Source organism: Nesoenas mayeri (assembly GCF_963082525.1).
Source record: "Nesoenas mayeri genome assembly, chromosome: 4".
Taxonomy (NCBI): domain Eukaryota; kingdom Metazoa; phylum Chordata; class Aves; order Columbiformes; family Columbidae; genus Nesoenas; species Nesoenas mayeri.
The window spans coordinates 20830934-20858867 of NC_137540.1; the positions used below are offsets into that span (position 1 = coordinate 20830934).

The window sequence follows — 27934 nt, forward strand, 5'->3', positions numbered from 1 at the left end:
AGCATAGTCTTTATTCGGGCAGGCAGTGGTTCAGGAGGAGTCCCTGGGCTGGGGGCTGGTGTCCGAGCTGTGTGACTTCCAGGGATATCTACCACTACCATACCGTTCCCTGAAGGGAAGTTATAGCCAGGTGGGGATTGGTCTCTTCTCCCAGGCAGTCAGCAATAGGACAGTGGGGCTTAAACTCTGCCAGGGGAAATTTAGGCTGGATATTAGAAAGAAATTCTTTATGGAGAGAGTGATCAGGCATTGGAATGGCCTGCCCAGGGAGGTGGTGGACTCACTGTCCCTGGAGGTTTTTAAACTGAGAGTAGACATGGCACTTAGTGCCATGATCTAGTAAATGGACTGAAGTTGGACCAAGGGTTGGACTTGATGATCTCTGAGGTCTTTTCCAACCCAGTCGATTCTGTGATTCTGTAATGCTGTTCCTCCTGCTCCCAATGTATTTCTTGCCACCATTGCTACAGAGATACCAGCTGTTAAGAGAATACCTTTTATTGTGATGGTGAAATATGTGTTGGAGCATACAATTGTGGGAGTGGGGTGCATGTATGTTGCAGGATTTGACCCAAAAACTTCGGAAAAATCTGTTCCTGCAATCTGACTGCTTGGGCCTGCCTCTGAATGTCATCTTGGTCTTTGCAGAGCTTCTGTGCTAGCTCGTGTTAGGGTTGTATTTTCAGGCACTGGTATAAACATACAGTCTTAATAGATGGGACTTTGTTGTTGCTGTTTTAGTTTTTCACAGCAAGTAGGTTGGCCACTTGTTTTTCAAAGTAGCTTGGTGGAAAAGGGCCAAGCTGAGGTAAAGCTACATCTGCATCCATTATCAGTGTTGGCAGAAATTTGGACCGAGGTTTAGACTTTATACTTTCTTTTTTATTAGAACTTCAACTCAAGTCTTTTAAATATTTTTTGTTTAATTCAAATGGGTGTGGAATGGAAAGCTTGATTTGATTGCTTGATGATGTACCACTGGAAGTTGTAACTTTTGTGTGTGAACTTGTAACTTCCCTGTGTGGATCTTGTATCTTTTGTTTGAAAGATACAGAAAAAAATATTTAGAATATTGATTGAGATACAGATTATATATATGAGTTGAGAATAACTTTGTTACAAGCACATTTGAAGCACACATACTGGGGTTCTTAAATTAGGACAGCATTTTAATAGAGCACCTTACAATACATGTAAAGATAATGTACACCCAGGGTAGTGCAGTCAGTGACAATAATGGACTTTCAGTTCATGTAACAGTACAGCACATGCCCAGGGAACAAAATAAATTCCTAAATTTGCCCCAGGCTCATGCAAATCTTCCATTGCATTGACATTATTATTACAAATACAATTCTTAGCATTAAAGGAATAGAAAGTACCAGTACAAAGTGCAGGTAGACATGGTCTGTATCTTAGTCCCTAATCATTATTCCCATAAAGGTAGTTTATGCTTTGGGTCTAATAAAACTGAATCTTTGAAATTATTGTTTTGGAGACAAATTAATTTGAATCAAGTGGATGGTTTTCAGCTTAAAGTTCTCCAAGACTAGTGGTACGCTATGGAACCATGCCTAACAGTCAAGAAAGTAAGTGTGGCATAGCATTTACAGTGTGAGACCTGCAGTATTTTCTTAGTGTAACTGTGAAATTCTGTTTGATGCGAGTGTGCTGACACCTTCTATTCTGTGTGCCCATGTTGGTTGGGGTTTTTTGTGTCTTTCTGATGGCAACAAAAACATTCATATCCTTTTCCCCTTCCTCTGCAACCTGGTGGTGTCCACTCCAGGATATATTTCCTGTCTGTTCTCATGCTGTGTTTGAAAATCAGTGGCTTAGTGCTCTTTCTCTCATTTTTCCCTCCCTGCCCCTGCAGGGTCTCTCCTACTTCCCCAGCAGAGCCTTTTTCCCAGCCCAGGCAAGTATAAAACTTGCTGCTCGCAGCAGGAGCTTCTTCATATGTGGAGTTCCTCCTCCCCTTCACCCATTGCTACATCCCCGTTCCACATCTCCCAAGTTGAGGACCGCTGTGCCATCTAAAATCCTCTTATCCGGACTTCTTCCCTCTCACTCTTTCGTGTGTCCTTGAGTACATCGGGCAGGCATTGCAACAGGAAGGGTCGAATGTAATTAGTGAAGTAAGTTAATGATATTTTTTCCCTCACAGTCTCTCTATGAGCTGTGAGAGCTTCTTGACAGGGTGGGGAGATGGAGTTTTCTTTCTTGTGTGAGATGAGTGAGGGCAAGGATCTTTCTAGTTTCTTTTTTGGGTTGTTCCTCAAAGTAAGTCGGAAGTGAAGCTGAACTATTTTAGTTTCAGATTGTGGCATGCACAAGTCTAGTGCAGTGATTTTTCGAGCTGTATTGCTGGCAATTTGCAGAGGGCTGGGTAGCACAGTGCTGTTGTGGCATATTGCTTGCAGCTGCTTTAGAAAATAAAAATAAATAAAGTGCTAGTGATCTTGTATTGGTTCCTTGGGCTGTTTTGCTGGTTAAGGTTGCAATAGCTGATAGGCAGAGGGAAGCGCCTTTCACATTTAAAGGTGAATGATGTAATCTGAGGGGCTGTTTTTGGTGAGATCTAATGCAAACTAGATTTCTAATATAGAACCCTTGCCCTTTTTTGGACTGTGTGGGAATACAGCCATGACTTTTTGTGTTTTGGCTTTTTCTGTCAAGCTTCTCATGGTACTAACTGAGGCCATGCTTGGGCACCAAGCAGAAGTATTGTTTGAGGCTGGGAAATGCAGCTGATGTCCCGCTTGCTGTGTGGCATAAAAATCACTGAGGCCACACAGCAAGTTTGATGAGAGAACTGCACTGATGGGGAATTGTCCCACTACCAACCTCCTCCTCCTGCTAATCTCCCCTCCCCAAACCTCTTTTGGTTTATTCTGTGTCATTATTTTCAGGCGTGATCAGCTCAGTTGTTCAAGGCTGTTTGGGGGCAAGGGATATAGGATATATAGGATTTAGCAGCAGGTCCTTCTGCTTGAAAGTCTTGTTCAGATGTGCCTTGAGTCCAGTTCTGGAGGCTGTGAACATTTCATTGTGTTGGTGGTGGTTGGTTTTTGATCACACCACTCATGGAAGACACAGGAGATATTTTTAACTGCTGTATGTTAATTTAAAAGGTAAAATACCTTTTTTTTAATCTCCCTCTGATATTCTCCCACAGGTTCTCAGCCAGAAGGGTTTAGAATAAAGCGAAGGTCGTGTCTATTGAAGGGACATGTCAGCGCTGCCTTCCTGGGACTGGAGGACTGAAAAGGAGAAAGGACCAGAATTATTTGAGACAGGCCGCTTTTGATTACTGACACAATCTGCTGTACCCTGGTGCTGGTGGATGCACAGGACAGTCTCTGCAGCTTGATTCTGTGGTATCACCGCAGTGTCAGGGTCACCATGAATGTGACAAGTTTATTCTCCTTCACCAGCCCCGCAGTGAAGAGGCTGTTGGGATGGAAGCAGGGGGATGAAGAAGAGAAATGGGCAGAGAAAGCTGTTGATGCTTTGGTGAAAAAACTGAAGAAGAAAAAAGGTGCTATGGAGGAACTAGAAAAAGCGCTGAGCTGTCCTGGTCAGCCCAGCAACTGTGTCACGATCCCTCGTTCCTTGGACGGCAGGCTCCAGGTGTCACACCGGAAAGGGCTACCGCACGTAATTTACTGCAGAGTGTGGCGCTGGCCAGACTTGCAGAGCCATCACGAACTGAAACCGCTGGAATGCTGCGAGTTTCCCTTTGGTTCCAAACAGAAGGAGGTTTGCATCAATCCCTACCACTACAAGCGGGTAGAGAGTCCTGGTAGGTTCTTCCTTGTTTGTACCTTCACACCTTATCTGAACAATGCAAAGTATGGCAATTAATCATGTGATTCATCAGCTTAAATAAGCAAAAGTGGCTGTTTGCACATGTCAGATTCTTCCTCTGCAATTTATCTGGATGTAAGCGTTAATTAGCAGTTCTCCCTTTCACAGGGTGAATACTTCACTTGTGTAAATGTTTTATCACTGTACAGAGGCATAGTCTCAGTGTGTGCCTCAGGCTACTGGGCCTGATACCACCTGGTTTTGTTGGTGGCCACTACCCCTCACTTAATTTGTTTTTTACTCAATCGTGCAGATTGGTGAGTCTATTTGAAACATTGCAAGCTAATGTTAAAATATTACTGTGGTCTGTTCACGAAAACCATTCTAACATACTGTGGTAGTGGTATTATTTTTATTTCAAAATTATTATTTCACTTCTTATCACTTTGGTTTCTTCATCTCCCAGAAGATAATATTGTCTTTAGGATCTCCCACGATTTTGGCCTTTTCAAAAGACTGTGGTAGTAGACAGCAGAAGATAATCCCCGCAGTTTAAAGCTTTGATAGCAATGTTTTGTTGTATGTGAAGTTTTACTGTCAGCTGTTCTTTAAGTGCAGTTTGCTTACCTGTTACCTACTTTCCCACTTGTTATTTAGGGTGCAACCCATTCTCTCTGTCTCCTCTTCAAAGGCCAGACCTCTCTGTTATAAATCTCTGCTTTATTTTACTTGTGCAGGTTTATTATTGGGGGATGCTTCTAAGCACTATGATGAAATGCGCTTGAACACATCTACATTAATCTCCAGTTACTTGTGAGGTTTTACAGGGACATCTGCAGAAATGCACTGTAGGCGTGGGCGGACTTCCCTGGTTTAAATCTCAGAAGTCCATCTGTGTTAGGCATTTCATAAACTGTGAAGCTGCCTGTGCAGAGTGGCATGGGCAGCTTAAGAAACTACAGTGGAAATTAGACTGTTGCAAGGTTGTTTTTCTGTGGATGGAAATTGCGTTTGTCTTGGGTCTGCAACACATAGTACGTATCTAGATGATAAATATGTCCCTTTGGTGTGTTAGTATTAACTTGGAAGTCATGTGAATGGCAGAGGTAATACCCATAATGTGTATGTTTATGCAGCAGGGGCTTCAATAAAGGAATACTGCACTGGAAAAACAGTTCTTTAAAAATTTAAATTAAAAAAAGTTAAATTTCTTAACAATTCTATGTTAAGCTGAAGTGGGATAGTAAAATAAACAGTCATGTCCTTGTACTGCTAGGTGCCTGCATATGTCTGTGCTAGTTGCTTGCATTCAGTATTCCAAAATACTGACAAATAAGATTCCTGAAAGGCATCTGTTTTCATCAGGTTGAGCAACAGTCGAGCTCTTACTGTTATTGTAACATCAAATGACATGTTCTAACTTATTTTGCTTTAATCTTGGAAACAATTACTGAGTTTGAGAACATTCTCATTTGGACCGTTTATACCATATTAAAAAATACGTATTTGTAAATGTCATGTCACTTCAATGAGATATGCACGATAAAAATAGAATAGAACTCTTAAAAGATGTCTAACTAAAATGTGTGTTTTAGCTGAGTGCTGCTGAGTAATTTAAATAGTTCAAAAGCTGAGGTTTGGGTGTTAAGTCGTCTTATGAATTTTATATTTGGGAAAGGGAGCAAAAAGTTATTAATGGTAAACCTTGAATTCTGGATTACTATTTATTTTTTTTTTTAATGAGAGAAAAATACCTTCAGAATTTTTGCTGGGGAAAAAAAACCCAAAACAGTTAATTTAAACAAGTTGGAGATGGTAGAAATAAAATGCTACCCTTTTGTCCAGAGAATATCCTCGTGCTGAGGTGCTCTGTGAAGTCATGGTCGACATTATATACATGCCAAAGTCACCTCTCGAATTTCCAACAGCTTGCCAAGGTGTGACAGCGTAGCTGAAGCCCACTGTGGTTTTACTGAGGTCTCTGGCTGGGTATGTAAAGGAAGGTTTTATATTTAGTCGGCCACAAGCCTGCCGTTGTTTTGAGGGATATTGCGTGGAGATGAGTGGGAAAACGTGGCTTTTGGAAACAGGTGGTAGCTGAACTCCCGTTTGGCTGGGAGAGGTGTGCTTCATAACTTGTGACTTCTTTTTTCCTGTCCCTTCCTTGTTCTCACTGTCCTCCAAGCGTCATCTTTATCTCCATTTCCTGACAGTCACTCCCAAATTCTGCTAACCATTTTTTCCCATTTTTGCCAGGACATTAAACCACCATTATTGCTGCATAAGTGCTTATGTTTTAAGATTAATAGGTAGTGGGAATTCATGCATGAGTCACTGTTTCCAACTACAGATTTGAGCAGATATCAAAATTTGTCTTTCCAAGGCTATCATTGCAGCCAAAAGTGTTACAAATGTACTTACTCGTGACAAAACAAATTTGGAAACTCTGATTGTGTACTATGTGCGTTTTATGCACAAGGTAGGTTATGGAATTCTGGCTCTGCCTGCCAGCATAGTCTGTATTTAACTGCTTTGTGCAGATCCAGTTGCTGGAGAGCTGAAGCATACGGTATGTGCATGGGATTATAGATATATGTTCTGCTGGTTGTTGTGTGGTTTATTTGAGTGTTGTGTAAGTTTTGAAGAGCAGATTAGTGGTAAATCCTAAATACATGAAATCAGGTAGTGGTCCATGTTGGGAAATCAGTGTTATGGTTGTGTCTCAGTTGTCATGGTGCCAGAGGGATGCATGGATTTTCTACTTTGATACCTTATTCCATCCTTGCCGTTTAGCTTCAGAAGCTTGGAAGACGTTAGAATTGGCACGCTGTGGTGCATCTGCCAGCTACAAAGCTACACGTGCATCCAAACAACAGGTTTTTCTGTTAGTCAGGCTAGATAGGAGCCAGTTGTTAGCAGAGGAGAGGAGGCAGAAAGCCATCAGCAGTCTCAAACAGGACGGTGTGACACTTGATCAGCCTTGTATCTGCTCCCCAGGCCGTGGGACACGATCTGTGGCGAGGCCTCTGGCCAGGTCCTGCTTGCTGTGTTGTTCCAGCACAGCTGTTTGCGTGGCCTCCTGCTGAACCAGATCACAGTCCCTTTCCCCCTCCCCTGCTGTGTTATCTTCCAGGCTGATCGAAGCGGTGCCGGGGCTCGCTGTGCAGCTGTGGGAACATCTGTGCCAATGCAGCCCCACGGACGACACATGGGAAGGAGTGGAGGTGGTGGGAAGCAAAAGGAGAAAGTAGGAGCTGTTCTGTTGCTGAGGATGGGAATATGGCCTTGTACTTGACTGCGAGGAAAAAAATATCTCCTCAAGATGTGTTGCAGTAGCTCACTGCTGCTGTTTTATATGTTTGTTGTGTGCAGAATTATTTCTGACGCAGGGTAGTTAATGGCTGTTGAATTTCTCCCTTGGCAAGGCAAAGCAAAGCTTTTACTTAAGAAGGGCAGGATCTGAATTTGATGCCTTTTAAAAACTGGCATGTTCAGCTGAACTGGTGTGCTCACTTTGCCAAATCTGCTTTTTCTCCTCAGTTTTATTTTTTTAGGTTAGAGATATCTGGAAATCAAGCTTGCACCTGGTTTGAGACTATCCTTTAGTATGATCAAGACCTGAGAAATAACCAGGTGTAGAGCGTATGGAGAAGCTGTGAAGAAAAAGCAAACATGATGTTCCTCAGCTGTCTCTGAAAACGCTGCAAATGACCTCTCAGGTTTTGCTGGAGAATGTGTGAAATGACATGTGGAAGTCCCTCCTGAGATACTTCCCCCGCTTCTTTTATTCCTTTGGCTTCTGTAGAGATATAGCCTCTGTCCTCAGCTGTATAAATGGAATCAGGTGAAAGATGTTATCCAGAATTTAGGAAGAAAATAAATAAATAAACAAATATATATATTTTTTAAGCTTGGATCCTTTCTTCTCTTACGGTAAAACAAAAGGAATGGTATAGGGAGCAGGGAGGATGAGGAGGCACTTAAACTGACACTGCTATTAAAAATATAATATTAAATCACACCTTTTGTGTGTCATTAGGGGAGGAGGTTCAGTTCTTTTGCCTTAGCTAAAGGGAGGGAAGGAAGATGGAGAACCTGAGTATTTAATTTTCTTGAAGTACTAGTGAATGTGTGAAAGAGCTCTTGGTTCTACCTGATGCAGAATTGTGTTCATTTGCCTCTACTGAACATCCTTGCTGATCAACCTTCTAGGTTAAAGAGGATTTGAGTTTATAATATGTTACAAAGGAGGCAAAAGAATGAGTTAACTTTGCTTTTATGCTTTGTGTGTGTAAGTGGTTGAGAGTGTGACGTGTTTGTGTAAATGGTTACAGACACACACACCCATGCCCCCACCACAACTGAGTGCCAGTCTCCTGAGAGTGGCCAGAATCTGTTGATGCCTGCTTAGGCTTGGGAGAAACCTGCTTTTCATTGATCTGAGTGAGCTTAAACCTGCCTTGGGAAATGCAATTGTTAACTTTTCAATATTCATTTCTGGAGGTGCTTACAGATGCTCCACTGTGCTTGAAGCATGCAGTGCCAGGGGATGCTAAAACCGGTCGGTCCAGAAGCAGCCGAGCTGTCATCTGAAATATTCTGGTTGCGTGGATCAGCCCATCAGCACAACCACTTGGAGGCAGAGATAACTACACTGCTTCGGGTTTTCACAGTTACCAAGTAAAGCATAGATAAAAAGGGCTGGTTGATTTTTCCACTGTCAGGCTTCTCTTCTCTGGAGAGCTGGCTGCAGTCTGCTCTACATCAAGGGACCTTACGAAGCTGATGGTGCCCATGTCGCACCCAAACTGTGGGATGAACAGCAGTTGCTTTTTCGTGATGGGGACAAATAACCTGTTGACGGTTGAATTCAACCTAAAGATCATGACGTTTCTTTGCATTGTAACCATGAATGCAAAGTGGATGTCTGCTTCAGCAAGTTTGTCTTTGGCAAGAAGCATTTTGCCTAAGTGTACAGCTGCTTTTTGCCATAAGAATAGACAGCCCCCAGGCTCTGTGGAGAACGATAGCTGTGTTGTACTGTTTTTGCTCCCAGCATGAACTCCTTGCCTGTGAATTAACCTTATTGTTTTCATATTTGTCTTAGAGCAAACAGCAGAGGAGATCAAAGTGAATCTCTGCAAGGCTGCACACCTACTGCAGGCACCAGAGGTACAGAAAGAAACTTGAAATGATGGAAATCCTGGATAAGGCAGGTCTGGACTCATGTGGTCCTGGAAGTAAATGCTCCTTGAATGCTCCGTTGTGCAGTGCTGCAGCTCTGGTCCTCGGTGAAAGGAAAATAAAGCATGTTTGAAGGAGCTTTCTAATGCCGTTTGAAATCACACAGATGTTTGGTTATGCATATTTGTATGGTTGTGCCTGTGGTCACTCGTGCTTGTGCACTCTCTTTCTAGGTACTTTACAGAAAAATGAGTTGGTATGTTAGTCGTACTTGTCTCATCCCTCTGTACCCAACCAGACTAGAATCACTGGATGCAAGAGTAATATTCCTAAACTGTTTCTAGACAGGGTAAATTGAGAAGAGGAAAACCTGTCACTGTGTACTCCCCCTGCGCTTCCAACCTGCTGCAGCCTGTTGTGGCAGCTTGTCTGTCGAATTGCTGATGCAAGCCCTCGCTTTCGGCAAGCCACCGGGTTCACATGCACCTCCTGGGACCCTCAAATTGGCGGGTCGTCCCTGAGTCTGTCTAGATCAAATTTGGAGCCAGCAGAGAAAAGCTGGGAGTAAGCAGCCAGTCTCTTTGGGCCCATGAGCTTGCCGTGGCTGGGCTTTTTGGGGTCCTGGGGCTTGCTTGATGTCTCCTGCACCTCAGCACCTGGGAGAACTGGGATCAGTGTGGGAACCTTGGCCTCAGTTTCCGGCCAGATGGAGAAGCTTTGATGGTCCAGGCCAAGGGGAGCCCAGGGATGCAGCTGCTGGTGCGACTCCCACAGCACCAGGTCTGGGGGAAGGAAGGGGAGAGGGGCGGAGGAGCTAAGGAGAAATGGAAGCTGCTCCAGTGGACGTGACGGAGCAGAAAACTGCTGCGTCCCTTTGGGATTAACATGTAGAACCAGGTTAGAAAAATTGTTGTTGCTGCTCCATTTCCTTAACAGGCTTTCTGCACCTCTGCAGGTGGGGGGCAATGAAGCAGAGTGTCATTGCTGAGAAGTTTTGCCGTATTGCTGTGTAACGCTGCTGTGGTGTATGACTTTAAAAATAGTGTGCTGCAACAGGTGGACACAATTATAGGGTGGTTCCCCAAAATAGCCAGCATCTGTCAGTTTGCTTGGCGAGCAGTATAGGACTTTCTTCATTTCAGTTTTGTGGAATTTGGTTGTAAAATTCCCCACCAGAACCAACTAGGGGGAGAAGAATTGAAGTAGGGAGGCAGAATGGAGGGAATGGTCTCACAGCAGGGTTTTCCTTGTGTAAGCTCACTGTGTGTCAGAAAAACAAGCTGCAGTAAAGGGATATGAGTTGTCAAGAAGGATGTTTGTTTCCTTTTTTTTTTTTCCTTTAAAATTAACTAGATTCGGATGTTTCTTCTAACATAAAAGACAAGACTTCCAAGTTTTAACCTACTCAGTAGGATGGTGACTGTGGCTTTCCTACAGGTAATGTGAACTCTCTGCTCTGTGTAAATGTCTGAGCTAATATGCACTATCACACTCCAACTTCCTCCTGTGTCAGGACTGCTTCTTCGCCCAGATCTGCTTACAAGAACTCCTTTGCTAATGTGCATACAATTAATATTGTCTTATTGTAGTATTATTGGTGAATGTCAGTTTAATCAAAATGTTAGCTTATCGGAGCATCTGCAAATAAAAATCTGATGTGAGCTGAATATTTTAATGCAGGAAGCGTACTAATATTACTTGCCAAATGCATTTAGACGAGATATCTGATGTAAAAGTGAAGTCAGGAAACCAACAACTTGTTTGTCCTTTTTTTTTTTTCCTTCTTCTTTTTCTTTTTTCTCTCTTTATTGTTTGGTTTTTTTTGATACAGTCTTCATTTGTAACTATGTAAAATGGCAAGTCAAGCTGTGGGGTCTATTGAAACTGCAGGATAAAATTAAGAGTTGAGAAAACAAGACAGCTCTGAGCTTTCTCCTGGAATAGAAAGTCTGGCATGTTTGTCTGTCTGTCACCCAAAAGAGGCTGCTGAATAGCTGTTACTGAGCCTTTTCACTTGCAATTACAACAAACAGGTTTGTAGCAAAAGTCTAAAAGACTGTCATTTCTGCTTTTGAGAAAACAGGCAGCTAAAGCCATGCTACCACAGCCTGAAGCGCCGCCTTGCTCAAGCCAGGTGGTATTGGAACAACATAAAGTAGCTACATCCTCAGAGAGTTGCTTTTGCCACAACACTATTATTATTATTCTTTTTAATCATGGGGAAACTCTATCCTAAGTGTAGCCATGTAAGCGTCTTTGTATGTGGGAACTTGTCCTCTGGTCAAAGAATATTCAATTTTGCAAGGTCTTGTTTTAGTCAACGTGAGAAAACCTAATGACATTAAACCTCTTCCACTTGGTGTTTTATTGTTTACAAGCAAGATCTTGGCAGGCCCTGGCAGCCGGCACGCTTCAGCGACTCTTTAATGCTGCAGACAGCGAGCAAAGCCGAGCACGTTCAGGTCCCTGCTCTGCGCTCCATGTGGGACTGGGCTGCTCCCCAGGACACCACAGCCCACTGCAGCTGCCCCGGCCTCAGCGCCGTGAAATTCAGCCGGGAGCCTTAGGAAGGTTCAAATTTGTTAGTTTAGCACCACCGCTATGTTTGTTTGGGGTTTTCTGTTGTTGTTTTGTTTTTCTAACTTTTTATTACAACCTTGTATTTGCAGGGTTCTCTGTCTAGAGCGTAGAGTACAAGCCGCAAGTTCTTCCCCCTGCTCCAGTCTTTCTTACCTGTTTCCAGATAGCACAGACAAATGTGTGAGGATTTCCCTCCTTCACAGCCTATGGCTCTGTTCTTCCAGTAAAACATAAGTGGCTTTACATAAATTCGTATGAAAATACAGCCATATAGTGCTTGGAAATTAAAGTGCACTGGCTAATGATAGTGCTGCAGGTCTTCATTAGGGCTGAGGGCCCTGTTGTGGTATAAGCCTGTACAAACCCTTCTACAGAACATACGTCAGCCAGGTCATGATTTTTAGGAGCAGAATGGTTGAATGTGCAGCAGCAGTTGCTCATATTTTTTTTTATTTTTATTTTATAAAGCTCAGAGGAGAAGTAAAATCTACATTGGCAAGGAAAGATAATCGAAGTCTGCTTTCTTATATGTGACCCTTTGTTATATTTCATTACTTGGTCTTTCCGTTTCCAGGCATGGAAAGAGAGATACCTACTGAAATCTGTGTGTAAAATATGAAGGGGAAAAAAATGAGCCCTTGAGGGAAACTAGCTGTCATAGGGCTTGTGTAAGATAACTGAAATCTATCTGCATAGAAAATATGCTACTTTGAAAGTACAGCAGATCTTTTGGCTTGGATTAGGGTAGGGATTTTTTTAATAGAGAAACTAAAAAAAAAAAAGGTTGTAATAATAAATTGGAGACTTTCTGTGATTGCTAAAATAATTATCTCTAGAACATGAAAACAGAGCAAGGCAAAAAAATCAATAAAATATTTACTCTAGGACAGCACACCTGTTAGTTTCCTGAACAGGATGACATGCTGGAGATACAAAGAGTAGAGATCAGTAGTTTTCTTCAAAGGCCACTGTTGCATTTTCATAAAAGCATTTCTTTCTTGGTGTGGTTAGTTAAAACATTATCTGAACAGCCCAGTTGTCTTTGGTCTGTCCTCTATTTTTTTTGCATTCTTGGCTCTTAGATGAAATAGCCTTGTGGGTGAAATTGCCCTGTAGATGTAATTTCTTTAATACAGCTCCACTTGTTCAGTGCAGGCATACTCTGGGTATTATTTGCATGGTAAAAACAAGCTACCCAGTTCCCAGGCTTTCTTGACAGATAGAGGATCTTTTCTTAGCCGCAGTTCCCCAAACATACCCAGTCTGGCTTCCAGGTGGTCTGTCGTCTTCTTCAGCCATTACTAGTAGCATTACTGCTGCTAGTTGTGTATTAGCTCTAAACCCCAGGTCCACATTGACCCAAAACCCTGGAGCAAAACTTACCCATGGTTTAGCCCATAAAACCTTTTAATCTGGTCTTTTGGAAAGTACAGAAATCAAGCTGTCAGATGACTTGTGGTTCCTTTCCATTAACTGGTTTTAACCATTTAATGAGGTTCAATTCTCCAATCTGTTGCAGTAGCTTTTTAAGAAGAAAACAGTGTGTTTAATAGTACATTTTCTTTGGATATATGCATCCCCAGTGAATGAAAACAATTATAACTTTTTAATAATTTTTTTTTTTTTAATACCTTCTTCAGCAGAGGGGAATGCAAAGAGGAAGGGGGAAATTCTGTCTGCAAACTGTCAGAGCAGCATCCTGCAGAGATCCACCCAACAAAGATGTGCGTGCCTTGGTTATTTTCTAGCAACAGGTGTGCTGGCTTAGCACAGAATAACTCTCTCATGCTTTCTCCCCTTCGGTTATACCTCTTCCTGGGGCTGGCAGCTGCAACTGAGATCAGCCTCCTCCCCTGCTGTACTCAGCCTCGGTGATTTGTTATTCCATATGGCTGAGGTCTGCAATGGGAGCAGGGGCTCAGTGCTGTACGCAGGGCAAGGGGAGCAGGAGGGCTGTGTCTCCCCCTCTTCCCGTTTTGAACGCCTGGCATCCTTCCATGCTTGACAAGGGTCTGGTCGCTTCTCACATCTTCACTGCTGAGTGAGCAGCCTTCAGATTGACTCCTCTGTGACTCTGGTGGGAGCAGCTAGCCTGCAAAAAAGCCCGTGAACTGCAGAAAGATCAGGTTATGGCAGTGAGAGGATGTCTTGGAGTTGGGCTAATTGGAGCTTTGTAGACACTGTGTCACCTAATGTGGCTTTTGGGGCTTTTCCTCCTCATTGAAGGTTGTCTGTGTGAATTACAGGCAGTGCTCAAAGTAAGTTCTGCAATGATATTTGTGAGACTATTTGTGCTGTATCAGTACCCATTGTATTCTCCTTCCCCTTCCCCCCCATTGCCATGTGTATTTTGAAGAATTTGGCATTTAATTATTTGAGGTGAAGCAGTAGTTGGACAAAAAGGATAGATTTGCATGAGGAATTGGATATGGAAAAGGATATGTGTTCTTATATTGAGGCCTTCTAAACTCCACCAGTTCTGCCCAACGGGAGCAAGCATGCAGATATATATATACACATACCTTGGGAAAAATCTGGCACTACTTTATTTTAATTACAGAAAACATACAGAAGACATCCTGTTCTGCTATTTTAAAATGCTATAAATTGTGTAGCTTCCTGTGGTGTCATGTGTGTCATTGTTTAATGTGAGGTAGAGGATGGGAAAGGTAAGTGATGTACTTTCTGCACAAATTAACTTCAGAAGAGTTAATGGTTTGACCTTCGTCCGTAGGAAAGGAAGAGATAGGAAAGCTGTGTTTTTAGTACTCAGAAAAGTAAGGAAGAGTCATAAAGACAGGAAAGGGAAAATACTTTTTAACACATTATCTCATTGTTACTTTTTTCAGTGGTAATTTATTGTCCCAGCAGATGTTGACTATGACAGTTAGATATTGCTTGACCTCAAAAGAGCTGCAAGGTTTAACAGAGCAAGCTTATTTTTGCGGGATGCTAATAATCAAAGAGATTTGGTTTGACATTTTCAGTGTTGTGAGTGAGGGGATTTGTGATGTCCACCTGAATGTTGAGTAACTTTTAATGGCTTTTTCCAGTGACTTGGTAGAATAGTTGTATTAGAGGCAAGGGACAGTTTGCACAGATGAGGGAAATAAAGCTTCTCCTGGGTTGTTTTGCAACAGAGAACTTCCTCAGAATGGCAGGTGGATGTGTTTTATTTCAGAAAATGCCTTAACTAGGAAATTTGTATGTTACTTGTGAAGTTCAGTCAGTTAAAATTTTCACATCCAAACAAATCTACTTAGGAGTGACACCTGTCTCCAATATTTGAGATCTGTTGGAATCACGGTGAGGCTTCTCTAAGAAACTAAGACATCAGATTAAGTCTTTCAAACCTATTTCTTACTAAGGGGCAGCCTTAATTTCAGTAGTGAAGGGATTTTTTTTTTAGTGTGTGTTCAAAGAAGCTTTCTGGATTAAACTTTTTGTGCATTCATGTCAATAGCAGGCAAAAAATCTCATGGCTTAATTTTTATCTCTTATTCGTATACCAAAAAAGAGAGAGAGGAGACCTGCTTTCTTTTCCCACCCCACCCAGTAAATCTGTGGCTTGTTCTAGGAATAGGGAGTGAGTTTTGTGTGTGGCATCCTTTTGTATCCATTTTAAACATGGACCTAGACCTCAGGCCTGGTCTATGCGTTGAGCGGTGTCCTTGCACTCTCAGGCTCCAGGATGCCCACGTATGTATCTAAATGCTTCTGTAGAAGCCAAGTGCTGGGAGAGTGAAGGTGCCTCAGTGTCTTGGAAGAACCTGTTTGTCTTGGCAATAATATGTGGGGGTTTTTTTATTTTTTTGCAATTAGTTTGTGATTCGGCCTTTTGGTGAAGCAGCTGTGTCCAAAACACCTTTCTTAATCTGAGTGATAGAGTTAAGTCTAGATAGCATTGTCATGTGTACACACTTCTGTTTCTATCCTGTGTGCTCACCAGATTTTAGGGACAGGGCAGGAGTCTTGGGGAGAGGGGATGATAGCCTGGCTTGCTAACACCATTCTTTGTGCTTTTTGCACCCTCCCAGGGTGCAGGCTGTCTCCAGGGGGGTTCCTCCAGTCATGCTTGGCCATGGAGCTGGGAAATAGAGGTGCTGGAGGGGGCCAGATGTAGAGGGGAATCACTTTATTTCCCTTCCACTTCTTTGTGTATGGATCTCTCTCTCCCTGCTCTTGCCTCACCTCTTCACCCCATCACACAGAAATGTCGATCTATAACATAAGTAGCTTTTAATCCTTTGAGTACCTTGGATTTTAGTAAAAGATAGAAACAGAGGCCCTGGAAAAAAAACAGTTAATTCTTGTATCTTACTATGTTTACTATAACATTCATATCCCCAGTTAAAAAGAGACCTTCTTTTTCCCCCTGGTGAGGCAGCCTTGGGAGTGTAGTGAGACTGGTAGATTCTGATGTGTGTTTCTCTGATCCCATAGTAGCATATGGTTGGAGCTCAATTGCTGCTCATTTGTTTTTATTTGAACTACGTTGCACATTTTGTAAATTGGCTTGAAGAGTTAGTAACAGTTTTAATACTACCTTGTAAGAACATAGTCCAGGATAAAAATAAAATTACAGCTGTTAGGACCAGGTTGAGTTCAAGACTTGTGTAGTATTAGTACTATCTTCAGAGAAAAAAAAATAACAACTGTCCTTATTAGCAAGGTTTTGGGTTGCTTGTGATTAGCAGGATCACAAGTGTAGCAAAATGAACTGTATGTCAGCATTGTAATGCACCTACTTCCCAGCATTTCTTTGTGCAAATAAAACTAAAATGCAGAATTGTGGTTTGTTCTTGGCTCTTCTTCCCCCACCCTGTGAAAACAAGCTTCCATCTGGCAAACCAGATAGCTACCACGAGGGCTGTGAATTCAGGCTATGCAGTAAGCAGAGACAAGGAGAAGAGTTCTTGCTTAGGCATGCACTCTGAGATTTGACTGCCTTGTTTGTAAGACAGATGTGAATTTGCCCTAGAGGAGGAAGAATATGGTTTTTTTGATTTGTTTTTTCCCCTGTGTAGTCTGGTCCTTCAGAACTGAGTCTCTAACGCTGTGGCTTTTTCCCTCTTTGTCCCTTTCCAGTCCTTCCTCCGGTGCTGGTTCCCAGGCACAGCGAATACAACCCTCAGCACAGCCTGTTGGCCCAGTTCCGCAACCTGGGACAGAACGAGCCCCACATGCCGCACAACGCAACTTTCCCGGACTCTTTTCAGCAACCCAATAGTCACCCGTTCCCCCACTCCCCCAACAGCAGCTACCCAAACTCGCCTGGAAGCAGCAGCAGCACCTACCCGCATTCTCCCGCCAGCTCAGACCCGGGAAGTCCTTTCCAGATGCCAGGTAGGCTCAACTTCTGTTCGACATATCACAATTTGTTTGCTTATCAATACCAAATTATCCGCCAACACGTGTTCAGTAGCGAGCTGAGAGACGTAAGGTCATAAAGCCTGTGTAATTGCTTTGTCTAGTAACAAAATTGAGGGGTTTAATATTTTGCCGCTTTCAAACACAGTTGAAAACATTAGTGTAAAACTCTCCTGGGGTGGAGGGAGGGATTCAAAATGGTTTAGGGACTGGTTCAGCGGTTTAGCCCACAAAGCATAATGGTTGATGCGTGAGAAGTGTAATGCTACAGATCATCCTTGCTTAGGAAAGAGATCATCACAAATTCAACACAAGGCTTTACTTCTGCAGAAGGATGTTTCTCAAGGGGATCATGCTACTGCTACTTGATAAAATTTCTTCACATAATGATGTCATTTCAAGAAACAAACATATTTCAACAGAAAAATAGTTCCTTAAGGCCCTGAAAAGAAATCCTAAGGCCGTTTTGCTTCCTAAAGTCCAAGAAGTAACAGCATTTCTTTGTTGACTACTGTCTGTAGAAAATTCTGTGACGCTGTCTTGTTTGGGGTTTTTTTTTTTAGTCTGTACAGACAGGTGGATAAATATACCACAGAAACAGTCTGGCAGATTTCTTGATCTAAATGCTAGAAGGACTCCATCCAAATGCTCACTGATGTTCTGTTTGCATGTTTTCTTCAGGGGCTGAGTGGGATGGTGTGTGTAAACAGTGTGGCAGCCTTGTGAGAATGTATTTCCTGTTACATGGAATTAACATCCACAGATTGCTGCTGCTGATGGTTGTTTCTCTTGAAAATTTTTCTCTTGCAAGTGAAGACTGCTGCATTTGCAGAGGAAAGAAAGTTTGTATTGGCTTTTCTAAAAAAATGTGAGAAGTTGCCACAAAACCAGCTGCCTTTCCTTCAGTGGTGTGGCATTTTTTTAGTTGTGTTTTTGTTTGTTGGGTTGGGTTAGGTAGGTTTTTTGGTTGTTTTTTCATTTAAATATTGTCAGTGTGGTTGGGGCTGTTCCAACAGAGATAAAAGCTTCTCTGACGAGGTCTTCCTGCACACTGCCTTGTGCAAGTTCACTTGATCTTTGAGGGGTCTGTTCTGTCTGCATGCCTGTAAAGACAAGTCAGCAGCTGCAGTGAAGAAATTGAATTAGCAGAGAGGTCAGGATACTGATATCCTTGATGCTTAGCCCTGGACAGTTGTCTGTGTGTCACTAATGGGGAAGGAGGCTGACTTTTGGAAAATACAAAAAAAAAAAAAAAGGAGTAAGGCAGTTATCTGGAGATCTTGAAAACTTTCTAGATATTGGCTAATTTGTTGCCTGTGGGTTTACAATTTTGTTTTGTTATCTGTGCATCACTAACATCATGTTTGCACACAGACTAACATTTAAGGCTTAGCAAAGTATGAGACTTAACCTCCTGCGCAGGCTGTTAAGCTTTTAATGCAGTCCTCTTGTCGTCTCTGTCTTTCTCTGCTGCTCTCGCCCACAACTGAGGTATCTAAGTACGGGAATTAGCAATGTACTTCACAAGGGCAATAATAAAGTCCTGAATATATCCGGGATGTTTGTGTACTGATAGAATCATGTTGGAAACAGCAAAATTTGAACCAAAAGTTTTCGGCTCCAGCTCCTGTCCCCATTTACCATGTCCAATATTTACTTCTGGCTTGGTCCCGAGAACTCTTTGTGCCTTTAGTGTCCATATGGCACTTCAAGCCTGCAAAAAAAATGGGCTATAAGCGTCGCTGAGCGTTTTTGTGGCTTGATGGTGAGGGAAGTGCCTTGGTTTTATTGCAGTTGTGCTTAATATGCACAGTAATTCTTTGCTTTCCTGATTCGAGATCTGTGATTGCTTTCTCAGATTTCTGGTGGGTGGACGTTAGTAGCTTAGTCAGGCTGGTAGCATTTCCAGGCTAAAACTGTTTATGTTGGGTATGTATATATACTTTGAAGAGAGGAAAGGACTCGTGTATCTCTGCCTTTTCTATATTTAGCTGATACACCCCCTCCTGCATACCTGCCTCCAGAAGATCCGATGACACACGATACCTCCCAGCCGATGGATACCAACATGATGGCACCCACCATTCCCCCTGACATACACAGAGGAGGTAAAAAACACTTCCTTCTTCTGCTTCACTTCTTAAGAGTAAAGAACTTTCAGAACTGGCTTTTATTAATTGAGTTTTAATATTGGATGTATGTTGTTTATGGAGATTTTTAGCTGCAGAAAAGAAAAAAAAAAACAGCTGTGTAATTTTTTTCTGTTGTTGTAAAGGACGAAACAGTAAATCTGGAGATAAAAAAATATAAATGTAAATATTTATTTATGACAAGAAGCTGTCACATGACTCTCTTAAAATGTAAAATATATGGGGTTTTTTACTTTTTTACTCACAACCAAAGTCATTTAATGTTTTGTATCTGGAACTTCCTCTAATCACTGAACAGAGAGAATTCCTATGAAACTGCACATTGCTGCATGTGATGCTGAAATTACACGTGTGCATGGAGAGGAACTCTTTCTCATTTATGTTTACATTGATTTATTGGAACTGTGCGGTTAACGTTATATAAAGGCTACTGAATGGTGGATGACAGGCTTGGTTGGAGGACGGATGCTAATACTGTCAGTTATGTAAATGCGCAGAGACATTTTACACAGGCAGCTGGAATATCTGTATTTTTTTCCTCTGAGATGGTACATTTCATAAAACTATCTTTTGTCATTATGTTTTTTCTCCTGAATTCTAAGATTCAGCTTTTAGAGAGTATGCTCAGTTTTTGATAGTTTACTCTTCTCCTGGTGATAAGGGCATTTGGGGTTTTTTTGTATTTTGTGTTGTCCCGCCCTCTCTCCCCATGTTCATTTCATCTTTGAGTCGTGCAGCGATAGTATTTGGTTCAGAATTCAGATCTGTCTGCCAGAGCTGTGGAATTGCTACAGACTTTAAAAATCTGTATTTAAAAAAAAACCAACAACCCATTGCTTTATGTCCTGTGACAGAGACATCTTTTTACACATTGCTTTTTCAAGTCTTTGCAGCCAGCCGTGACTGCTGAGTAAAGGATTTAGTGCATTCATCACATTGTGAGAAATAGCCCCTTTAGAGAGCACATCAGCTTACACAGTTGTGGCTCTTGCCAAGAAAGAGCAGCAAGCTGGATGCTGTGCCACAGTGATTATCAAGATCACAAGCATATGAACAATTTAACCATTGTTTGGGGTTTGTACTTGTTTTGTTGCTAAGCTTAATGTCTGGTTTCAGGAAGTATATTTGCCCTCTTAGAACAATTTGGATAGCCTGTGTGCTATTTACTATCTACGTGGAATGAGTTTTGCATGCGATAAGCGCCATCTGTGGCATTTCCACTTTTCGCTGATCCAATACACTCATTGTGTGTGTATGGTCCTTACTGGCCCAAAGTACATTTATTAATGTTCATGCCTAGCTGCAGATCTTTGCCTGTTTGTCCCTCTCACAAAATACATGAGTACTGTAGAATTCTTCTGTTACGTGACAGTTGATAAAATGTCTTACATATTTTTTCTTGCTTTTTAATAGTCAATCTTTTAAAAATAAAAATTGTGTCTATTAGTATTTTTCCTTCCTAGTGGTTTAGTACAATGGATTTTCATCTCTGTCCCTTCATTTAAAAAACAAACAGTTCTGTGTGCCTTCATGTGTTTGTAATTCATATATTTATGCAGTAAGTGTACTAAAAAAAAAAATCTGCTGCAGGTTGTAAAATAAGTGTTTTTACTGTGAACTTACTGCGGCATTTTTGTGAACTTTTTAGGAGCGTGTTCTTCACGGTGATTTGTTAGTCTTAAGAGATTTGGTTTAACAAGCTGCATCCTGTCAATGAAGTTGGGTAATTTCCATTGTTGGCCCATGCTGGGAATAGAGAGACTAAACGCACCTGCTCTGCATGACTTAAAGCAAATGTAAGGAAGTTCGTATGAGATCTGTGCGAGGGAGATATGATTCATTCTGTAAGAATGGCCAGCTGGCAAGATTTCTTCCTGACTTTGAGAACTGGGGCAAAGCTGCAGCTTTGATAATTGCTGGCATCTTCATGGGAATGTAAAATGTAGTAACCTCTTAGTAATAATTAATGACTGATTTTTATTTTTATATATATATATGTGTGTGTGTATATATATATTTTTTTTTTAATTTTTTTTTTTTACAGTGACATGAAAGGATAGAACATGCTAGGGTATGAGGAAAGATCAGCTCCTTTTTACCAGTGTTTAAAGCAAGTTATCGGTCAGCAGTAGACATGTTTGGATGTTTTCCCCAGTGAAAAAGGATTTTTTTATCCTGCTTTTCATTATTTGCCACCCTTTGTATCTGCTATGTGCTGCTGGTCAGCGGGGAACTTTTCATTTTTCATTTTGCACATGTCAGAAAACTCATAGGAATATGATCTGTGAAAAAAGGTAAATATGAACACTGGTCTTAGTTGGCTGATTTCAGTAAAGATTTGGGGCTGGGAGAAGGAAACCTCTGGCCAGAGAAACAAGTTTTCCTGTAATATCAGTGTGATTTTCATTGTAGCACTTTGGCCTGTAGTTGGAGCTTAAATCTGCAAAGCTGGTATCTTAGCAGCAGGTCTAACTGTGCTAGGCTTAGCAGTGAAAGAGCCTCCTTCATTTAAAAGAAACCCCATGAAGCAACCACATCCCTTTGCTAGCCTCCTTTTATTTGCAGGCAGTTTAAAAATTTGTAGCTGTATTTGGAACTTGAAAGAATACACACGGGGTGGAGACATCTGAAGAAGCCTGTACGGTTGTTGAACACCCACTGGGAAACTCTCTTTGGTGAAGACCTCTGGCGTCATCTGGAAAAACTGTGCCCCGCGTAGAGTCACAAGTGTTACGGCAGAACTTCTGTGTGTTTCTAGAGCTTGATGGGTAGAAGTGTTCAACCAGGAATTGCCTGTTGACGTTCTGCACAATTCCCAGCTCCAGTCAGGAGCTGCTGCAGAGAAGCTGCTTGTTACCAGAGTCTGGAAAACCATGTTCTGAGAAATCTTTGCTATTACTCAACATGTAATTCTGTTAGTGATGAACAGTTTCAGATTTTGCATTTGGTAGTACTTGATAAATAAAACGCTCTCATTTAAATAATATCTTCCTCCTTATCTGCTCTTCAGTCCAGTATAATTCTTAGGGTCCTGCATGTCATCCCTTTGTTCAGCCTCCGATCCCAAGCAGTATATTCACACTGAAGATGCGCCTCATGTATGTTCTGCAGACAAGTGTCACCTTCTCTTAGTTTTTGAAGTCTCCTGCTCTTCCCCCACAAAGCCCAGGAGAAAGATCAGTGGATGCTGTGAATGCTGAAAGATTGATGTGTTGACTGTATATTTAAGTTACCTTGCTGTGCTTCTTGGTACCCAAAGTTATAAATGGTCTCTTGTGTGACTGAGTGATGTTGTTTTTCCCTGTCACTACACAACTTTGCAGTCAGCACAGAGGTGACTTGTAGTTTGGTTGCTGGGTAAAGTGAACTGAAGTAGAAGTTCATTGGTTAAATTGGAAGGAAGGCTGAGCTGTGTAACTGCAGTGTTTCCCTGCTGTCAGGGCCCATGCCATAGTGTGGTGTAGAACATGGGGCAGGGATACTGGGGTGCTGCTTGGTGTGTGCCGGGGGGCTTCCTGCACTTCTCTGTGGATATCTAGTCTTAAACTTGTGTCTCTTGTGAGTCTTGTGCAAGTGAAGTTGAGGTGAAATTATTCTGTCCTATGTCTACGGCTGTGAAAAGTTGAAAAATAACTGGAGACAGAAGAGCCATCGTTTAACTGCAGTTGCTTTTGCGGCTCATCTTCCAGTGATCTTCAGCCAAAATGTGCAGGTTTATGAATCACAGAATCATTTTGTTTGGAAGAGACTCTCAGGGTCATAAGAGTCCAACCATAACCTGACCTAACTCTAGGACTCGACCATGTCCTTAAGAACCTCATCTGTACACCTTTTAAAACACCTCCAGGGATGGTGACTCCTCTACTTCCCTGGGCAGCCTGTTCCAATGTCTGACAACTCTTTCTGTGAATATTTTTTTCCTAATATCCAATCTAAACGTCCCCTGGCACAACTTGAGGCCATTTTCTCTTGTCCTATCACTTGCTGCTTGGGAGAAGAGACCAACATCCTCCATGCTACAACCTCCTTTCAGGTAGTTGTAGACAGTGATAAGGTCTCCCCTCAGCCTCCTCTTCTCCAGGCTGAACAGTCCCAGTTCCCTCAACCGCTCCTCATCAGACTTGTGCTGCAGGCCTCTCACCAGCTTTGTCACCTCCTCTGCACTGTCTCTAGTACCTCAGTCTTTACACGCGAAGCCTCTGTTCTGGTGCCGATTGTAACGTTCCCACTGTTGCTTTACAGATGTTCAGGCAGTTGCTTATGAAGAGCCAAAGCACTGGTGCTCCATTGTCTACTACGAGCTGAACAACCGCGTCGGGGAGGCGTTCCACGCTTCTTCCACCAGCATCCTGGTGGATGGCTTCACGGATCCTTCAAACAACAAGAACAGGTTTTGCCTAGGGCTACTCTCGAACGTGAACCGGAACTCCACCATTGAGAACACCAGGCGGCATATTGGCAAAGGTGAGTTCAGGATCTTTGCATCTGTTTTTTGTGGGGGAGTTTCCCCTAGATGTGACAACCTGGGCCACTTGCCTCGAGAGCAGACTGGTCATCCCAAGTACACAGGATAAGTGCTTGTATTGGTAAATATATAATTTTCTGGCCAGGTCTTGTAAGCAAATTATTGTTTTTACCTGGTGCATAATTACAGGAAGCTTTTACCCTTAATCAGTTTTTAATTGCTGAAGGCTATCATAATCTTAATTAGAATGAGAGGTTAAGGCAATTTGTCTAATCAAATGTCTTGATTTATCCTGATTATTGATGTATATGGAAATCCAAATCATAGTCTTTGCACCTAATTTTTAGCTAGCCTTAGTTCCAACATAAATTAGCTATCCTAACATGTATTTAGAGAGGGAACATGCCAAAACACTTTTTCAAATCTATTTTTCACAGGCTGGTGATCCTTTCAGTGGGAAATTTGTGCTTCTTGTCTATGGGTGTGACAATGTCCTGCAATAGAGAAAAGCTTCTGTTTTATGTCTGACTTTTTCTGAGAACTTGCCTGTAATGCAGATGGCAGGAAAAACTGACATTGCTCCCTGCAGCGGGACATTCCTGCCAGACACATTTTTTAGGTGTTCACGTTATTAGTGAATTCTAAATTTTCTGTCACAGTTGAGGGTTCAGCATGCCCAAGCATGTGGGGTGTATGTTGTAAGTAAGTGTCAATTAATGAAGTATCTTCCTCCTCCTTAAAGGAGGAAAGAATCAAAACAGAAGAGAACTGTCAGGCCTTCAAGTTTGAGCCTTCTGGAGAGCTTTTCTCTATGTGCAGCTCTCAGCAGTACACAACACCTGTGCTGTGCCACTCAAGTCCTAATACTTCTTCCTTCTTTTCCTCCCCATCCATCTTACCAAGTATCAGGATATTTATTTAACGCCTCATTCATTTTCCTGTTAAAAGGAACCCAGCTGCAAGCAGACTTCTGCCGAAGCACTTAACTGCGTGTGTACCAAAACAGAGTGAGAGAGACAAGGATGGTCTTTAATAACTGTGTGCAGTTTGTGTTGATGTAGAACTATTAGCCGTTGAGGAAGGAGGGGTAAACCCCAAAGTTGGAGGTGTAGTCATAAATGGTTTTGCACACCATGTGGGGTATATGTGTGCCCACACAGGTACATACATAGTCAGCACCAAAATCCTACGTGACTGGGCACGGTGAAAGCTTTCTGACTGAACTTCAGTTTAGTTTTTAGATTCTGTGTGTTCACTTCTCTGGCTCATGATATTGTGGGGAAGTGTTAGTATTAAACAGAAACTAATCAATTTTTAAACACAAATGGCAAATTTTCTTGCTTTCTCAAAGCCTTTGGAATTGAATTCTACTGGTAGAAAATCTCCACAAAGGTTCACTCTTTTGGGGCTTGCTGCCATCAGTGGCAGGTGAGGGAGCAGGCAGTAGAAGGGGAAAGGACTGTAAAAATTTGTGTGTATTCTCATTTGATAGATACATCTGAGGAATATAAAGGCCATTTTCTTTTTCCAGCTCTCTGGAATTAAAGCAAACTGAAAGACTCATGCTACCCAAAATAGCATTCAGGACTTTTCCAGAGAATCCAGCTTCGGGCTGCTTTAGTATCTACAACTCATGCAGTAGGTTTCTGCTCTCTACTCTTCTGTTCCCAGTTATTGTTTTACATAAATATAATGAGAAGAAAGTTCAGATGGTCAAGCCGTCCAATGTACTGCATCTAAATTACTGCAGTGCTTGCTAGTTTATTGTTGTTGAATTTGCGACAATTACCAGTTTCCCTTCTGTATACAAACATGCACACCTTCCTTTCAAATCACCTGCTGATGAAACCAAAAAGTAAAAATCAAGTATGAAAACAGACACATGATGGTCTGGCATGCAATTAGTGTTTATCTCTTTAAGCAGAAACATCTCTCTGGAGACAGAGCATGAACAACAGATACACAGTATGAATTCATCTAATGTCTTTGTCAACCTTCTCCTCACAGGTGTTCATCTCTATTATGTTGGTGGGGAAGTGTATGCGGAATGTCTTAGCGACAGCAGTATTTTTGTGCAAAGTCGGAACTGCAACTACCATCATGGGTTCCATCCCACCACAGTCTGCAAAATACCCAGTGGCTGCAGTTTGAAGATTTTCAATAATCAAGAGTTTGCTCAGCTTTTGGCTCAGTCAGTGAACCATGGATTTGAGACAGTGTATGAGCTTACTAAGATGTGTACTCTCCGGATGAGTTTTGTAAAGGTATGTGAAAATTTGCTTGAGATTATTTTGTAAGCAATTCCTTTTTAATATGATGATTTTGAATCGTCCATTGTCTCCCTCTCTTGACCTATAAATAGCTGTTGAATTTAGGAAATAGTGTTCAGTAAGTGTAAAACAGATCTTAATGAAACAAAGTTGCCTTTGTGGAGAAAAATTCAACTGATGCACATACTTTGAAAACGTGAGGTGACTTGCAGAAGGTGTTTCTTCACATAAGTTTCTAGTCACTTGCGAAGCATTTCCGTCATGTCTATTAACGAGTCTAATTTGATTGAATTGCCTCTTGTAAATTTAGTGTTTCAGTTCAATTCTTGTATATAATCTGTGTATAGATTGTGTGTTTGTATCTATAATTATTTGCATAATTACTTGTATAATGGGCAAGATACAGTACAAGCAAGTTTTGACAAGAATTGAGTTGTGAATTACTTGACCTAAAAGTGAAAAAGCCACCAATTCATTACGTAGCATCAGCTTTTGCCCTTTTTTTTTGCCCATTGTTATGGTCCATCCCATCTCCTGCTCTGTAAGAGGCCCAGCTGAACTTCATGTTTCTGTTCCTGATGGCATTTTTGGAAAGGTGAGCTGGGGCTGCAGTGGAAGTCATTATAGTGGCTGTGAGAGTGTAGATAGCACGACCCTCTAAATCTGTCTTGACCAGCAGCTCCCAAATTAGGAACTGCGGTAATCATTTGGAATGATAGACATACCTTTCTATTTTAGGGGTGCACGCTAGGTCAAGATTTGTGACGTGGCTATGAGTATCAACATATGTACTGGTATAAAAGGGCTGGTCACATATATGAAAGCAGTCCAATGAAGATGGTAACATGCTGAAGTGCTCTTTTTTATAGAAAGATAGAAACTCCTAGATGTGTTAGGACAGGGGTTCCTAAAATGGAATAGGTTGTTTATAGCTCTGCATCCTATAGAGTTGTACAGCAGTGTTGTCTGAGGGGTTGCATGGGACCTCTTGCATATTGGATGTTGTACTACATAGTGTTTGGAGCTGCTGCCACCTGTACTGGGAGCTGGGCAATCCCTTCATTAGGGGTTAATATAGACCAGAGCAAACTGTACCTGCAGCTGCCTTAGTCTTGTCTCCAAAACCTACCCAGAAGTGGCTCATGTACAAAAGGATTTTGAATGCCATTTAAATGTCTGCTTATATCTTTGGTAGTTACTGTAACTGAATTGGGTACGGGCTCAAACAAAGGCAATCTTGTCTTAATTTGAGAAGCAGCCTGCTGGGGGATGACCGTGGCCTCTTTCTCCAAAGAGGAATGGTTCTCATTTACTGCTCGGTTTATTGTACCCGTCCTGCAAATGATGCTTTGGTTCTTGTCAGACAGATGCCTCACCCTCACTTCCATAATGTCAGTCTGTGAGCTCATTTTTTTAAATTTGCTGATCTGTTTGGCAGCATTTTGCCCAGTTTATTCTATTTTTGGTCTTGGCAGAGAAGACTTTATTATCCCCCCTTTCAGAGGCTTTACTGTGACATCATGCAGCTGATAGTGAGGTATGGGGAAATTTAGCACTTCCACAAGTTATGTCTTTGAGGATTTAAAGACTTCTGTTCCAGGAGATCTCAAAATGATGCTTCCTCCAAATTATTTTGTCTTACTTCAGATTTGTTTGTTTAAATGTGCTAATAGTTGGTGCATCAAGGGTGTCATTACCCTGCTGATAAGCACTGTTGAAAGCTGGATTATTTTGCTAAGATGATTGAAGTATGCTTCTCACTTAATTGATGTTATAAAATAAAGTGATTTTTTTTGTTGTTTTTTCTTTCTTTTCCCACTCATGATTCTGTTTCCAGGGATGGGGAGCTGAATATCATCGCCAAGATGTAACGAGCACTCCGTGCTGGATAGAGATACATCTTCATGGTCCCCTTCAGTGGCTGGATAAAGTACTTACTCAGATGGGCTCTCCTCATAATCCTATTTCTTCAGTGTCTTAAAAGGTCCCAAGCTCCTGCATTTTGGAAACAATTGAGCCTTGCATGTACTTGAAGGACGTATGAGTCAGACACACGCTTTTATTTTCCCCCCTGAACTGGCAACAGCTGAATAAGAGCCATGAAA

The 27934-nt window shown here is 41.9% G+C and overlaps 1 protein-coding gene across 2 annotated transcripts; it reads left to right on the forward strand.

Moving 5' to 3' along the window:
• Positions 1 to 3405: 3405 nt before the first annotated feature.
• SMAD1 (SMAD family member 1) lies at positions 3406 to 27853 on the forward strand (the record flags this gene model as incomplete). 2 transcript variants are annotated; one of them, XM_080343584.1, is made up of 6 exons in its annotated part: positions 3406 to 3805; positions 16663 to 16920; positions 18936 to 19052; positions 23337 to 23558; positions 25567 to 25823; positions 27667 to 27853. In XM_080343584.1, the coding sequence occupies 6 exons, from the start codon at positions 3406 to 3408 to the stop codon at positions 27808 to 27810; spliced, it is 1398 nt and encodes a 465-aa protein (XP_080199710.1). In that variant the 3' UTR covers positions 27811 to 27853. The 2 variants fall into 2 exon arrangements, with proteins under 2 accessions (XP_080199710.1, XP_080199711.1); XM_080343585.1 differs by lacking the exon at positions 23337 to 23558.
• Positions 27854 to 27934: the final 81 nt, after the last annotated feature.